Source organism: Ostrea edulis, chromosome 1 (assembly GCF_947568905.1).
Source record: "Ostrea edulis chromosome 1, xbOstEdul1.1, whole genome shotgun sequence".
Classification (NCBI taxonomy): domain Eukaryota; kingdom Metazoa; phylum Mollusca; class Bivalvia; order Ostreida; family Ostreidae; genus Ostrea; species Ostrea edulis.
The window spans coordinates 65230042-65247508 of record NC_079164.1 but is presented as its reverse complement, the minus strand read 5'-3'; the positions used below and the strand labels follow the sequence as shown (position 1 = coordinate 65247508).

Genomic DNA, 17467 nt, shown 5'->3' with positions numbered 1-17467 from the left:
TGTTCGACGTGTCATATTTTGACCTTTACTGTTTTGTATACTGGTATATCACGATAAGACAGAGTATAACGTGCCATTTTGATGACTTTCACCTTTTATGTAAAGGTCAAATAATATCATTTTGGGCATTTACGTTGTACGGACCATAACTCTTTTGTCTTTTGACATAGGCCTTTGGTATCTAGTATGTTGGCAAGTTTAATTTACTATCATATGTTCACAACACTGTTCCTTGTTTGAAGCACATATACATGCTAGGCGAATGTTATGTACCGTAAGTCTTAATTTTCCACTTTAAAGATGATTCCTAAAAAAAAACATTTTTAAACAAGATGTTTGTGAAACACAAATGACCCCGATAATAGCCAATTCCAAAAATGGCCAAGGTCACAAGGACAAATGTCTTGGTACCAGTAGAAAGATCTTGTCACAAGAAATGCTCATGTGCAATATGAAAGCTCTAATATTTACCATTTAGATATTATGACCAATGTCAATTGTTTTTTAAAAAAGTAGGTCAAACTGCAAGGTCAACAATTTTGGTACCCATGGAAAGGTCTTGTCAGAAGGAATACTCATGTGAAATATCAAAGCTATAGCACTTACTGTTCAAAGGTATTAGTAAGGTTAAAGGTCATGTGTGGTAAAAATAGATTTGAAAATAAAGTTTATAAATCATTAAAACCCGTTTTGAAAAAGTTTATTGATGTGTTTGTTTTTTATTAAAGAAAAATCCAGGTAACCAGTGGGGGATTTAAGGGGGCGCAGCCGCCCCCCCCCCCCCCCCTAAATTTTTCAAACTTAAGGTAAATCGTGGTATCTTGTTTAGAAAAATGTACTAAACAATGTAAAAAGCAATAATTTCTTGCACTCCCGGAGAAATAAATGACAAACTCTATTGATTTCTTGAATTACTTTATTGGGAGAACTTAATTTTTTCCAAAAACCCTTAAAATTTGCGTCATTTTATGAAATGTTTATTACCTCTAAAAAAAAAATGATAGAAAATAGTACAAAAGATTAAATAAGAGATATATTTCAAGCCCTATAAAATCTGTAAAATTCAGGAGCTTCCAGGGGTTTCGCCCCCTGGGCCCCCACTAGACCCCCCCCCCCCCGCCTCATAAAGTGGCGTCCCCTGTAACCGCAATTTCTGGATCCGCCCCTGGTAACTGCGCAAAATACTTCTTTAAAAATCGTTGTTTATAGAAACGAATGAAGGAATTATCGCCCTTTCCTATGACATCATCTGAGACAGTTGTTTACGCATATTACGCCTCTATATTATCGTTTTAATTTCTGTAAGAAATGGCTAGTTTTAGCAACACCGTGGATAGTGATGGTGAAATATCGGATATACACTTGAGTTTAGAGATTCAAACTTTTATGTTTGTACCTGCACCCGTTTCGAAACCATCAGATAGTAATATTTATATAATATATTATATATACATGTATATGTTCGACAAATATCTCATCGAAATCTCAGCTAGAAATTATATACCAGGCCAATCCATAGAAAACTGGGAATGATATTGGGGAAAAAATTGTTCTATCAAAAGATAACCTTTGTATTTTATAAGGAAATAAACTGTAATCTGCGTGTAGCGATCGTGTGTGTATGAGCGGATCAAGAGATCTAATTGTGAAAACCAACACCAGAGACCTAACATACCCTACCTGGTTATAATGTTTTTAACTACATAATTATATTTAAATGAAAATGCCTTTTTGAAAAAAAACAACTTATTTTACATCTTGATATAAGTACAATATCATAAAATGTAAATTAGGCCTATTAGTACATGTAGTTTCTTCACAGCACACGTCAAATGCGAAATTGAAATATTACGGCACAAAGTTAAAACCAACTGTAGCATTTTGAGGTTTGAAATAGCACTTAAAAGCATCTTAGGAAAAGGAAAAAATTGAACTAGTTTGCATAATCAAATTGGGGAAAAACATTTGAAATTGGGCTGATATTGATCTCGCTATAAATAAAGTTTTATAAAAATAGGTTTTTAAAATTGAATTCATTTCCTCTTTTATTATATTTTTTTCCTTCAAAATATAGATCTAGTGAAGAAATCAAATGAGGAGTACCGGCGTCCCTAATAAATATGGTCATATCTATGTAGTATGAGTACGGCAATATTCGTAAGATATTTCATTTAAGAAAAGAAATAAAATCAATTCGAACTAAGTACTGGGTGACATTAATTTTTATGTGAAAGTGTAAGACAATATGCAATATCGAACCCACTGAATACAATGTCGCACGAAAGCATCCAGTGGTGGATGTAGAGAGGGGGTGGATTGCACCCCCCTTTTTGGATTGAACTTTTTATCATCAAAATACATCCCTCCCCTTGTATTGTAGGACGGGCAGTTAATCATCACTTTGCACTTTGTTTGGAATCAAACAGGATGATACGTCAGGGTTGATGGAAACCTGATCCTTGTTAAAGTGTCGCTCACTGTTCCTCGTGGTTTGTCACAAATCTCAGTGTGTCTTTTGAGTTTCAGTGTCCAAATTCTTACCAATTTAAGTTCTTTTTGGAAGAGAAACATACTTAATCCCTGTCCAGATTTCACATTGCAGTTCAAAGCAGCGCATTGTACCATAGATGCAGGGTTTTTCGATGTAAACACTATAAAAGCCTATCAATGCAATCAAAAGTTTGTCTCAGATGACGTCATACGCTACGGGCGATAACTCACGTCACAACACAATTATCGATCGCTCAGGTAAAAGTTTAATAGCGTCGAGTAATTCACACTAAGTTATTTTTAGCCGACTTGCATTAACTCGGCTATTGGTTTGGTGATGCGGGCAGGCGGTTGGGCGTCAACAATTGGTTTCCGTTTGATAACTCAAAAAGTTTACAATCTAATTAAATGAAACTTTGATATATTGTTGGGTACCAGGTAAGGAAGACCCCTATTGAATTTGGAGAAAAATGGTCAAAGGTCAAGGTCACAGTGACCGAAAATAGAATGAAAATTTCAGAAAAATTTGGTTTCCGGATGATAACTCAGAAAATTTTAAATCCGAATCAAATGAAACTTTGATATATTGTTGGGTACCGAGTAAGGAAGACCCCTATTGATTTTGGAGAACAAAGGTCAAGGTCACAGTGACCGAATATAGAATGAAAATTTCACAAATATTTGGTTTCCGTATGATAACTCAGAAAGTTTAAATCCAAATCAAATGATGCTTAAAAATATTGTTATGTACAAGGTACGAAAGACCCCTATTGATTTTGGAGAAAAGAGGTCAAAGGTCAAGGTGACAGTGACCGAAAATAGATTTAAAATTCCAAAAATATTTGGTTTCTGGAGGATAACTCGAAAATTTTTAATTGGAATCAAATGATACTTGGATATATTGTTGGATACCAGCAAAGCAAGGCCCCAGTGACTGAATATAGATTGAAAACTTCAGACAAATATGGTTTCTGGACAGTAACTCAAAAAGTCTAAAACTGAAATTAGTTCTTCACAATTATAAGTATGCCACATCATTCCTGGCTTTACAATGTATTCCATGCAACTCGGCTCATGCACCCCTGGGTGCATATACTGATTTTTATCAAAATTGCCATGGAAATTAATCCATAAGTGTACGCCAGACATTTTTCTGCACAAAACTCAAGTTCTAGGAAAATCACCGTACGTGACCTTTAAAGTTTCAGACAGAATTACAGGACAAAAATAATACCCCCCCCCCCCCCCGATCTTCGATCTCGGGGGCATTAAAACTATGGAAAATGCTAAAACAATTCTTCCTAGTTTGCTATTTAAAATTAATATGGAGTATACATATCTTGCTAAACTATATCAGTTTTTCGTTCATAAAACAAACAATCCCTCAAAATGATCCAGCACAATCATGCTGTGTATTTAAGAAGTCCCAGGAAACTCATCTTTACAATTCAATTGTTCTTAATTCGTTACATCACAGATGTAGTAAGCTTGGTCTGTTACGAATGGGGACGCTCGCATCGCCTCCTTTCATTGAAAGCCCATGACACTATTATATGGAAGGTAAATATCAACCCCCTTATTTTTACTATATCAGTGCCATTTGGGTACATTTTAACCCTAGATATTTTTTCTGGCTCAGTTTCATGCTTACAGATCAAAATACCTGCAAGTTCATGTATTGGTACTGATTTACTCCCTATCAAAAATCCTAGTTACGGACCTCGAAATGCTGTTTTATTCGTTGCCATGAGCACAATATATTACCATAGGAAACATGGATTTCAGAATGGTGAGGAAAACGTTGAGACTGAAAAGGTTTCCCATGGATATCTCCAGATATACCATGATGAAGCATGTCAGAAATGTTGCAAATCCAGAGAGGTATGCTTAACTTCTTATTAATCTTGTTTGTTATCCCCCACCACGAAAGGGACATAGAAATACCGGTGTTCGTGCGTCTGTCCGTCTGTCCCACTTGACTTTGTGAACGCAACTCCTTTGAAGCGGGTGAACGGATTTTGTTCAAATTTTGTTGGCTTTTTAGTCACCATATGTAGTTGATCATATTGCGCCGCCATTTTAAGTCGACAATTTTTACCGGAGTTATCAACTTTGTTGAATTTGTACATGCTATACCATAAGAACACTTTGTGGACGCAATTCCTCAGAGACCACTGTACGGATTTTGTTTAAATTTTGTAGGAATGGTAGTCACGTTATGTATTTGATCATATGCTACCACAAGTTTGATTCAACAAATTTTACAGGAGTTATGAGACTTATGTGCTTCAACTTTTTAGCGGCGGTTGGGGACATATGGCTACGCGTAGTAATCTTGTTTTTTAAAAGGAAACGTAATTCCACCGAGGACCGAAATACAAGTGAAGATAACCAACAGTGATTAATGTTAAAAATCCTATTACCGATCACGGTAGCTCAGTGTTAGAACGTTCATTTCGTAACTAGGGGTAATAAGTTCGAGACACACTCGTGACATGGCCGTGTCAAACATATTGTTTTGGATGGATTACGTCATGTCGGGATATTATCACTCACATTGAGACAACACCGAAGTACCTCAAATTTCGTCCGATGCTTAGCGCTCAAGGCTGTAGCAGTGAGGGATCTTTAACAAACCAATACCTGTTACGACACGGGTCCCCTCCGTTTTAAAAGTCATATTCGAAAGACCCGTGATACTCAATTCTAAATACCGAGCGTTCGGGGAAGGAGCAATCACTACCTTTGTTAACATCTTTAAAACCTCGATGCGGACCTGTCACGAGCGGGGACACCTGATCCCACCTCTGGTATATCCAGGGATCCGTGTTTGCCCAACTCTCCATTTTGTATCGTTGATAGGATTTATGAGATTGATCAGTTTGTTGTCTTCACCTTTCAGGTAGCGGCTTTGTTTATCACTCTAGATCATGTTGCAATTTTGATCCATTTCGAGCTATCTTGCAGGAGTTTTGGCCCTTTATTTGGAAACTATTGTCATATGGAGGGTACATAACTTGTTCGACGAACTCCTTCTTTTACAGAGTGTTTGTATGGGTATGGAAGATGTGCATGTGGCAAGGATTTTGATTTTTGTGGCAAGGATTTTGATTTTTTTCAATTTTAAAGAAAATATCAGATTGTTGAATTAGTTCATAGAATACACAACACCGCAGTGACCTAGAAGTTAGTGTTCGCCCGGTATGCGGAAGGCCGTGGTTCGAATTCCGGCCGCGACAGACCTAAGGCGTTAAAGCAGGTAGTGACAGTTCCATCGCCAAACGCTCGGCATCAGGTGTGAATGTCTCGGGTCCTCGGAGATTACTTTAAAAACGGATGTCCCGTGTCACAGTAGGTGTGGCATGCTAAAGAACTCTCACTGGCCTAAATTTGAAGCCCTTCACTGGTCTTGGTGACGTCTACATATGAGTGAAAAATTCTCGACAGACGTTAAACAAGATACAAGCAATCATAGAGAGTACATGATTTCTTCATTTTTCCTTCCACAATTTTTAAGTGGGGACCTTAGTTTACAGAGTATTTCTATGGGATTGGAAGATGAGCATGTCATTCTGTGGAAAGTATTTTGATTTTCTTAATTTTTGAGAAAATTTCGGGTTGTTGAACTTAGTCCGTTTTAAGGAAAGTGCATAGAAAATACATGATTTTTCTGTTTTTCCTTCCACAGTTTTCAAGTGTGGACCTTGTTTTACAGAGTATTGAAGATGTGCATATGCGGAGGATTTTTGTTTTTGTTGAGGAAATCACAAATTGATGAACTTAGTCCGTTTTGAGGAAATATATGAAATGAAGGAGTTATGAGATTGATCACTGTTCATCTTCACCTTTCATAAAGGACATGGTTTGTCCTTTTAACCCCTCTCACAGTTTAAAAGCTAGGATCTTTGTAGCTAACTTGAATATGTGCATAGGGCAAGGATTTTGATTTTATTCTCAACAATTTCTTATTTTCTTTATTGTTTTAAATATTAGAGGTTGTCGAACTTGGAAAAATTTGGGGAAATATTCTACTCATAGAATTCATAGTTAACCTTTGTCTATCTACCTCTTGTCACAGTTTTTAAATAAAGACCTTTTATTCATACGATTGAAAGAATGTCACAGCCTGCTGATGGTTTTTACTACCTGAAGCAAAGTTAGTTCTACAGGTCATTGCTTAAGAAGAACACCGTTTGTGGTGTACTCTTTTTGCGTAATGTTCTCCATTGAATTTTCAAATAAAACTTCTGGTAATATGGGTTTAGCAATGTTGAAACATTTAAGAGGCCGTCCACAGAGATATCAGGCAGTAGCTATAATATTGCTGGCACATGCATTTCCCAAAATTTTTATTCATACCCAATAAAAGTTTAGGTCATACGCCAATTGTAACGTATGTAAAGTGAATTTCGTTAGATGCCAAAACTTGGGCTATTTCATAAATCCGAGGACCCTATATAATCTATAGAAAACGATCATTTTGTAAAGTTAAATAATACCCAATACAATAAAATTTGTCCAGAAAGTATAGACAATATTTGAAGGAAATCCCTTAATAATTAATATGAAACAATAAAATTGCTGGGAAACAATGTTATTGTTGAGCATTTACTGACAGAAGTAGCCAAAAAGCCAGTAATTTGAGTTACCTCCTTTGGCGTAAAAAATGTAAAATGATTCAAAACTTGCATAAATTGTAATTTTCGAAGAAAAGAGTACATATTTCACTTATCTCGATTTGTTTTATCAAGTGTAAACGTGGAATTAATTTTTTTTTTAAATTTGATTTTTTTTTTTTAATTTGATGGTGAAAAAGAAATATTCAGCCCGGACCTTATCAAAGTTTCGTGGTTAAACAGATATGGCTGACAAGATAGAAACGTGAAGTTTTTCTAGGAGTGATCTTTGTTTTAGGGACTTGCCAACCCTTAATAATTGTTCAAAAGACATAAGTTGGACGTGTTTCATACCGATTGTTAAGCCGTTCTTGGCACAGATTTTGACTGCGGATAACTCCGTTTACCTGATCAGGATATAGGGCTCATGGCGGTTGTGACCGGTCAACAGGGGATGCTTACTCCTCCTAGGCACCTGATCCCACCTCTGGTGTGTCCAGTGGTCCGTGTTTGCCCAACTATCTATTTTGTATTGCTTATAGGAGTTATGAGATTGATCACTGTTCGTTATCTTCACCTTGCATAAGTGGATATTTAAGATATTTTAAAGTTGGAATTGCGTGTAATATTCAACCGAGATTGACCTCCTGCTGTACAGATCGGGGTACTTCGAATTCGACGTAAAAGTCTAACTGTTTAAACTATCGTTCACGGTGCAGATGCTTACATGTACTACTATGCCGAGGTCATTGCGATTCTTTGGGGATTTATTGGAGGCAACCACCACCAAATGTTGTTATCTACTACACAAAGGAAAGTGTAAAGGAGACAGAGCAGTAAACTTCATTGTTTCAAGGGAAATATTTGTTCCCGTTGGAAGTGGTAAGAATAAATGTCGAATGTTCTCTGTTATTTTTCTTTGAAAACTGTCTTTGATTGCTAGACAATTTTGATGCAAGTTCTCATGATGTGTCAATGCAAACAATTCATATGATGAAATGATTCTTTTTAAAACAAGAGGTACTGTGAGCAATGCTCACTAAGAATACCCCCCGCTTACCCCAATCTCCCAAAGGGTGTTGGTAATGGGTATAAACTACCTCTTTTCTGAGTGTAAAAAACAAATGGCATGACAAACCGAACCATATTGCTACTTCGATGTCCAGTGCGCGTGACCTTTGACCTTTTGACCCCAAAATCGATAGGGAACATCTTCATCCCATGGGTAGTCCATATGTATGATATGGTGACTGTAGGTGGAAAGGATAACGCTTTAGAGCCCGGAAACCATATTGCTACTTCGATGTCCAGTGCGCTTGACCTTTGACCTTTTGACCCCAAAATCGATAGGGAACATCTTCATCCCATGGGTAGTCCATATGTATGATATGGTGACGGTAGGTGGAAAGGATAATGCTTTAGAGCCCGGAAACCATATTGCTACTTCGATGTTCAGTGTGCTTGACCTTTGACCTTTTGACCCCAAAATCGATAGGGAACATCTTCATCCCATGGGTAGTCCATATGTATGATATGGTGACGGTAGGTGGAAAGGATAATGCTTTAGAGCCCGGAAACCATATTGCTACTTCGATGTCCAGTGCGCGTGACCTTTGACCTTTTGACCCCAAAATGGATAGGGAACATCTTCATCCCATGGGTAGTCCATATGTATGATATGGTGACTGTAGGTGGAAAGGATAATGCTTTAGAGCCCGGAAACCATATTGCTACTTCGATGTCCAGTGCGCGTGACCTTTGACCTTTTGACCCCAAAATCGATAGGGAACATCTTCATCCCATGGGTAGTCCATATGTATGATATGGTGACTGTAGGTGGAAAGGATAACGCTTTAGAGCCCGGAAACCATATTGCTACTTCGATGTCCAGTGCGCTTGACCTTTGACCTATTGACCCCAAAATCGATAGGGAACATCTTCATCCCATGGGTAGTCCATATGTATGATATGGTGACGGTAGGTGGAAAGGATAATGCTTTAGAGTCCGAAAATCATTGCGTCTACAGACGGACGGACGGACGGACAGACGGACAACCCGATTCCAGTATACCCCCCCCCCCCACAACTTGTTGCGGGGGGTATAATAATAATGATTAAAATGATAAATCCCTACAGTAAAAAAAACATTGAATCAATCGGGGGGGGGGGGGGGGGAGGTTAATGTAGGGATTTTTAAAATCTGTACGACACCATGTTCATCCACAAATCATTGAATTAAGAAACAATAGAATCACACAAAAACAAGATGAAAGTGGTGAAAATTTCAGTAAGTGTTTATAAAAATGTTTATTGTCCTGCAAGCTATGTACATATCAGCATGCATGCATAAAAAATAATATATATTAAAATTAGATCAGATTATTTTTGACTGATCTTTTTTTTACTAGCTACTTTTCAAATGTGTTTGTTTTCTGGGTTCCCAGATTTAATAACTATTAAAGAAAGAATGAATGAATCGTGTGAGAGGGTATTATATGTACATGTATGTATGTGACAAAAACCGAATAATAAATATAATATAAAAAAAATAATGATATATATTCATGTAATTATGCAACTATAAGAACCATTATGTGTGTGTGTGTGTGTGTGTGTGTGTGTGTGTGTGTGTGTGTGTGGAAAGGGGGGGGGGGGGTAAAGGTTGATGTAGTAACTTTATGTACAAATTTACAATAGTACTATTAAATATCCTTAATTTACTTGTTTCTTTCTCTAAATTTAAGTTGAATGGATTATAAAATTCAGATGGTTTAACATGACACAAAATCTGATGATTGATATGCATGCACACAGATCTAATGTGTATTAGTATTAGTATTAGCTTGATAATGAATAAAACACCCATTTCATTACAGATTTGGAAAATAATGATAGTCATTTCACCCCTACTGCAAGCCAATTATCAGACTGTATCAGTGAGTATATTTATTTCAATCAAAAGATTTTAAATTCAGAACATGGTACATCTGACCTTGTCATATTGTCATAATTCATAAATTATATAAGTTTAGAAATATTACAGATAAGGGCTTAATTCCACATTTGACATGTATATTTCTTGAGACAAATCCTGACCACAGGCATCCAAAGTTATGATGTCACAATCCTTTTGTTTTAACTCACTTGACAGACATACTGTAGAATATAAAAACTTTAACTTTGACAATAACATAAGAATTGTTAGAGATGGGGTTTGGATATTTCAGAAATCTGTGTTCTTTATGTCATATGATAGTAACATTTTTACCTTACGACCTTGACCCTTCATATTCAAGTTTTATGTGATGCCACCATGCCACACACAACACATATATGCATTTTTAATTCATGACTGTTATCAAAGATTTTAACCTACTCGACAAGCTTTAAACTCTCTTCAGACAATTCTTGTTTAGATAATTTCAAATACTAGGTCATGTCTGTCTGGAGCTTGCTCATGTTAGTAATAGGGCTCTTATATTTCATATTTTTATTCCTTGTAATAAGACATTTCTTTCTGTATCATTTTTTTTACGTTTGTGTTTGACCTACTTTTAAGAAAATATAACCTACAGTAGGCAATTCTCCTGAACTATATATAAAGTAGGCTAGCCTTTTATGTTTAGTATTTAGATATCTTATGGCAAGAGCTTTCATTTCATACCATGCTGTTTGATATTGTGACCTTCGTTTTGAAGTTTAACCCAGATTTTATTATATTGATATTTTACATAATGATATACAAAATGTGTATATTCTTTATTACCAGACAATTTAGTACCTGACCTTAGTCTTTAAAATAGCATGATTTTCAAAAACTTTAAACTGGTATATAGTTTCTCAACCATTTTGGATTGGGCTTTGATATAAATTTCACATATTATAGATTACTAATGAAAAGAGCTTTACTTTTGAACTTCTGACTTTGACCATGTTGACCTACTTTTGAAAACATTCATAATTACCAGATCTGTTATATCTTGAGGGATAAGGTATTGGGTTAGTTTGTTTCACATGAAATGTCTAATGACCAGAATTTATTTTATACCATGACCTTTGACCTTGCGACTATATCAAACATGATCTTGACTTTCTTAGTACATTGCTTACAGTGCTATTTAAACATGTTCATCATTTTATTTCCATTAATTCACACAACTTTTGTTACTTAGATCTGAGCTGAGTCCAAGATAGGAAGAGGCTTTGGAGAGAACACAGAATTACTACAGACAAAAGACTTGTGAAGTTAAAAGGGGAATTGTAGAACTCATAGCTCCACTTCAATCTAGATCTATTGACAGTTATTTCATAGAAACACTTTGCAGCTGACAAAGATAATCAAATGATGATCACTACTTTAACTCTATGGTTGCAGCATATCTCATTTTTTGAAGTGACAAATTTTATTCCTGTTTCTGAACCAATATTCAAAAGAGAGTTGTTGGGTGGCAATATAAGATTCCATACTGTGAAATGTATTAATTGTTAATATACATGTATCAATATAAATTCAGTTGCAATTTTCATAATTTCTAGGGGGAAAGTTTGTTTGTAACAAATGTCAGAAATATGCACTAGCTCTTTCTTTGCAAACCATGCTACTAAGTACCAGGCATTAAGACATGATTTGTTTATTGTTATTTGTTAAACAGAGGCAGATCCAGTGATTTGAAGGGGGGGGGGGGTCCAGAAAAATTATCTAAGATCTGCATTAGGTCATATCCGATGAATTGATAAAGTAGATATGTTTATTATTCATTGCTAGTTATCCTTTTATGCATCAGTTGAAGATACTTTTTGAACATTTTCCGCCACTGGGTAAATTCAACAAACATTTTTTGTATCTGGAAGTGGTCAATATTTCAACATCAGAGTAAACATGCATTAAAGCAAGTCCTGTCAATCTGATGTAGGCAGAAAATGGAATCTGGTATGTTATTTCATGAATGCAAATGGAAATGCTTTACAAGAGAGTCAAGAAATTTCTGGTTAATGCTAAATAACTATCTAGATGTCCCATAGAAAGGGAGAGGGTGTGTTCCAACCCCATCCCTCACCCCCACGGGATTTGCCAATGTTAAGTTTGTAATGTGACTGAATGAATTAAGATTCTTCATGATAGGCAATTGATTACAATTTGATTTACTGATAATTTTAACTTCATATATGTTTGTTGATTAATTGACTATTATATCAAATCCTGTGTCAGAAATGACCTCTGAAAATTAACATTGTAAAATTTTATATAATGATTTACATAGGCATTTTTTTTTTTGCCTTCATTGTATAGAATGTATAGAAAGACATGGAATTTATTTCTCAATGTTCATAGGTCCTAGTAATTTTTCGTGAATTTTAATCATTGATTGGTTATATCTACTTCATATTTATTTCTATGTATGTAGTTCAACAATCTTCATTAAAGTAGTTGACCTTTTTGCACTTATTGAAAATTTAGAGATTTCAGTTCAACTTTTCACCATCAAACCTTGCTTTTTCCACTGAATTTATTTTTGTAACTTGAAATACACCTCTTCAAGTTTCTGGTTATACTTAATTTATTTCTTTTAAGACATTGTATTGGGTTTTATGATATCTTAAATTTTGATCATTATCTTGTAAAATATATACAGTGTATGGTGTGAAATATGTGCAATTTTAACAATTAATAAATTCATTCATTGGATGGATGAATACACACACAAAACTCCTCTTAGTTATTGCATATAGTGTATATCTAACATATAAAATATTGCTTTTCTCTATTTCTTAGTTATATGACACTTTAGAGCTGTTCAAACATAGCACTTTTTTCCCAATATTTCGTGACCTTTTTGCACCGAAAATTATCTCAAAGTTGTTTTTCCATGTCGAACCCAAACTAAACCTGATAGAAACGTTTTATTTCGCAAATTTAATATTGGGGTCAGTAGGCACAAAGTTCCATGAAAATCTGAGAGATAGTATGTGCCGACCTCTGCCTGATATCATAATGGACACCCTCTTAAAATAACTTTACATAATTCTGTAACATTTTTGGAGTGTCATGTGTCCTTAATTATTCATGGATCGACTAAATCTCCAAACACCAGAGACAGTTGCTTCATAGACGTATTCCACGTAAAAGTACAAAAGCTACAATATGACAGCAGCTGTCTGAACTATAATTCATTCATGTTTTAAAAGCTGCGAGTACAACGTAAAATCCTGATGAAATTATTTGGAGATTTAAACCATTTCATGGCCATAGCATTTCAAACATAAGACCTTTTTTATTAACAGAGGCTGTGTTTGTTCAGTGGTATTTTTGTACGGATGTAGGAGTTAGGTCTACTTATTCACCATTTAAAACAATGCTTTTTTTCTTTTCTTTTAGGTTTGAGCTCCTGAAGAAAGCTTTAATCAGGATGGACGTAGATGGAATAAATTCATCAAATGCTTATTATGAAAAATCTAACTTTTATGAAATGCCCTTGTATACTAAAATCGTTGTTGATGTACATCAGTGAATACTAATAGTTCTAAATACTTTCAATTCTGTAATTTACGTACATACATGTTGATGATAATCCGCCCACATGCAATGATTAAAATCTTATTTGAATTTCATAAAATTCAGTTTTCATTGGCTGTGTTATGATGGCTTTTATATCTAGAATTTACTTATTTTTTCGATATGATTACTATTGATTCCTTATTTTACGCGAGTACTCTTATGAAAGGTGAAGATAACGAACAGTGATCAATCTCATAGTTCCTATAGGCAATACAAAATAGATAGTTGGGCAAACACGGATCCCTTGGCACACCAGAGGTGGGATCAGGTGCCTAGGAGGAGTAAACACCCCCTGTCGACCGGTCACGCCCGCCGTGAGCTCTATATCCTGATGAGCTAAACGGATTTATCCGTAGTCAAAATCAGTGTGTCAAGAACGACCTAACAATCGGTATGAAACACGTCAGACAGCATTTGACCCAATGATAGGTTGTACTGACCAACTAGATCCTTATAGCGACCATAGAGTTTGCGGAATGCTGACTTCAATCGAGACTGTTAAAACCCCTGTACCATCAACATGTTTGTCAGTAGCTTGCATCGATTTAAAACCTGACCATAAGCAGAACAAACTCGAGCGTATCGAATCAGTTGAGAGACATAAACACCATATGCAGGTGATAATGGAATATTGCTACATGAATATGGGAAGTTGACGATGGAGAAGCTGAAATCATCTCGTTTGTCATACAGTTGAGTTGTCAGTTTGCCGTTAATGTCTACCTTCAATTAAATATTTAGGTATGAAGCAGAAGTGGACGACTCTGTGGTGTCTTTGATTTCGAGCTCACAAGGATATATCGAATCGACATATGAATGAAAGTTATCATTGTTAATAGAGCAAACGCCGTCGATATATCTAAATGTCGAATTGAGGGTCACAGCAAGATATTTTTTTCTTCTCACGTAGAAGTTTTTGAATAAATTCTGCTTCATATGAATATAAAAACAGGTCAGCTAACAAAGGAGCACAATTCGTGCCCATGGGAATTCCAACAGACTGTTGGAAGACCTGATCACCAAAGACCACAAAGATATTGTCAATGAGGAACTCTAGCATATTTTGTATTCCAACTTGTACTTGTGCGTGGAATCAGAGTGGTGTTTAACAAAGTAAGTTTTTGGATGACTGATCACTAGATATGAATATTTCCTTTTTCCATCTTTGTTGACGAAGCAACTGTCTATGATGTCAAAAGGTCTAGTCTTTAATTTATCTTGAGGAATGGTCGTGTATAGTGTTGAAAAGTCATAGATTTTGATGTTATTGAGTTGGGAACGTTTTGCGATTTCAAGTTTACTAAAAGTTTTTTAGAATCCACATTTGGTTAACACTACTTCTGGCATATGTAGTCGCACAGTAAGTTTGAAGTTTCTCCTTCACAACTGTTAATATTTTCGTGAGGAGCAAAGATAGGGGCTTGGTAGAGCACTTACTGAAGCCCGTAATGTATCTTTGTAAGGGTTTTTATGTAGTTTAGGAATCCAGTATAGGTACGGTAACTCATATTCATTCAACCCATTGACTGAGATATTAAATGTGAAGAATTTCATCTTTTGAAATGGCAATTGGAGTATAAATGCGATTACCAAAAGTGGAATTAATACCAAGTTCGTTTGAAATACAGTTGTAATAATGAGCCTTACAAAGAAAGACAATGTTGTTACTAGCTTTGTCAGTTCATGTAGTGTAATTATGCCCCCTTCAAAGAAGAGGGACATATTGCTTTGCATCTGTCGGTCGGTCGGTAGACAACATGTTGTCCGCCCAATATCTTGAGAACCAATCACTTGATCATAATTATATTTCATATGTGGGTTAGTTATGAGTAGAAGAGGACCACTATCGTTTTCCAGGTGAAAAGGTCAAGGGTCAATCTACTCTGGAGATAGGAATATATTGTCCACTCAATATCTTGAGAACCCTTTCCTTGACCGACATCAAACTTTGTACACTGATACATCCTAAGGAGTATATGACTCCTATTGAATTTGAGGTCACATGGTGAAAGGTCAAGGGTTAAACTGGATATAATAATCATTGAGCTTTTTTGATCTTGTCCCAAATATTTAAGACCAAAACATGGCATCCTAAAATGAAATTATCACTTTCGATTTCGATAAAGTTTCTCTCTGTTTATGTGTCTCTGAATCTGTCAGTCTTTCTTTCCCATCCTCATGATGTAAACTTGAAAATCTTTCTCTTTCTCATATAACATATTTTGAAAATGAAATACTTGGGTTATCGATTCTCAGCTCACCGCTTATTTATGATATTAGCACATTTTACCAACCACATTGGGGGTATGATCAATGAATGTAAAATAATATATTTTTAACTACCCACCCCCCTTTAAAAAAAAAGAATTTTATAATTGTTTGAAGAAAAAAATTACGATGTTACGCGCCTGTATAGATATATGTACTCATCAAGTATATATTAATAACATTTCAAGTAGATCTATAACTCTTGATTCTAACGGTAATTTCCGGTAATCATGCATAATATATACAGATGCTATTTTTTTTTTACATAGTTGTAAGGCCTAAACGTTGCTAAACAGTAATTCATGAACCCAAGAGAAGACTTGAACATTCTATCAAATATGACAGTTACTTGTGATTGGTAATCATGACGTTTTTCTTTAAGTGCTTGTCTCAGATAAAACCATGCAAAACAGTCCAGAAGCACATGTTACCAATCCTTGTGATATTTTACATGGAGAATCACCTATGGGTTCTATCTCCATTTACAAAACATTTCAGTGAAATATCCATGCATGTTCTTTTTATACAGCGCCACCTATTCCAGGCATATTGGTCTCAATTATCAAGCCAAAATACAGCTTTTTCAGCTATTTTCGATACCCGAAATATAGATAACTGAAATAGGCAGTCCAATTCTGGACAGACTTAAAAAAAGTACCTCCTCTATGCTATAAATCAAACTAAAAATGAGGTGAAAATATTTTATCATAATCGAGTACCGATGCCTTTATTATGGGTACCCCCAAAAAATAGCTGATTCAGCATTTTTTCCTTTCCTTGACCGACATCAAACTTTGTACACTGATACATCCTAAGCATGATACATCTTCCAAGGTAGGCCAAGTTTGAGGGTTTTGTGTTCATTTAGTAAAAGCTCTGTCATATATGGCCAACTCGTAAAAATATTGAGCTCGGCAAATAATATCCATCAGCCTTCCAAGGTAGGCCAAGTTTGAGGGTTTTGTGTTCATTTAGTAAAAGCTCTGTCATATATGGCCAACTCGTAAAAATATTGAGCTCGGCAAATAATATCCATCAGTCTTCCAAGGTAGGCCAAGTTTGAGGGTTTTGTGTTCATTTAGTAAAAGCTCTGTCATATATGGCCAACTCGTAAAAATATTGAGCTCGGCAAATAATATTGTCCATTTCGTCAAGGGATGCGAAGAGACTACCATTAGGAAATCTGACAAAGTCGATAAAATCCACCACACAATGAATTTCACATACCATACCAACAATTATATCAATACCAAAGGAAAAAACATTCTCATTTTAAGAAAATTTTAATAAATACTAATTTTGAAATTGGTAATTCAAAGTATCTTATACAAATCATAGTAATTATACACCAAAACTGTATTAATATGCACAATTTCAAAATAATCCACATGTTTGACCACATAAATCTGATTCCCTGATCGTTAAAGATATTTATGTTACTCCAACTCCTTTAACCAAGTGTCATAAAATTGAATAGGGGTTATGTACTAAGATACATCAGCCTGCCTTAGGAAACCTATACAGAAAAGTCTTTTCT

The 17467-nt window shown here is 35.4% G+C and overlaps 1 protein-coding gene across 5 annotated transcripts in view; it reads left to right on the top strand.

Annotated features, from left to right (window-relative positions):
* Positions 1–13720, top strand: part of LOC130046572 (beta-1,4-galactosyltransferase 1-like) — a 69258-nt gene extending 55538 nt beyond the window's left edge. Inside the window, exons 5-6 of one of the 5 annotated variants that reach the window (XM_056156774.1) lie at positions 4276–4371; positions 13483–13720. In XM_056156774.1, the coding sequence (XP_056012749.1) occupies positions 4276–4371; positions 13483–13615 (229 nt within the window). In that variant the 3' untranslated portion in view covers positions 13616–13720. Of the gene's footprint in view, positions 1–3967; positions 4233–4259; positions 4372–9982; positions 10043–11278 lie in introns of those variants that run through there. The other 4 variants (XM_056156820.1, XM_056156792.1, XM_056156783.1 and 1 more) reach the window with 4 other exon arrangements.
* The last annotated feature ends 3747 nt before the right edge of the window (positions 13721–17467 follow it).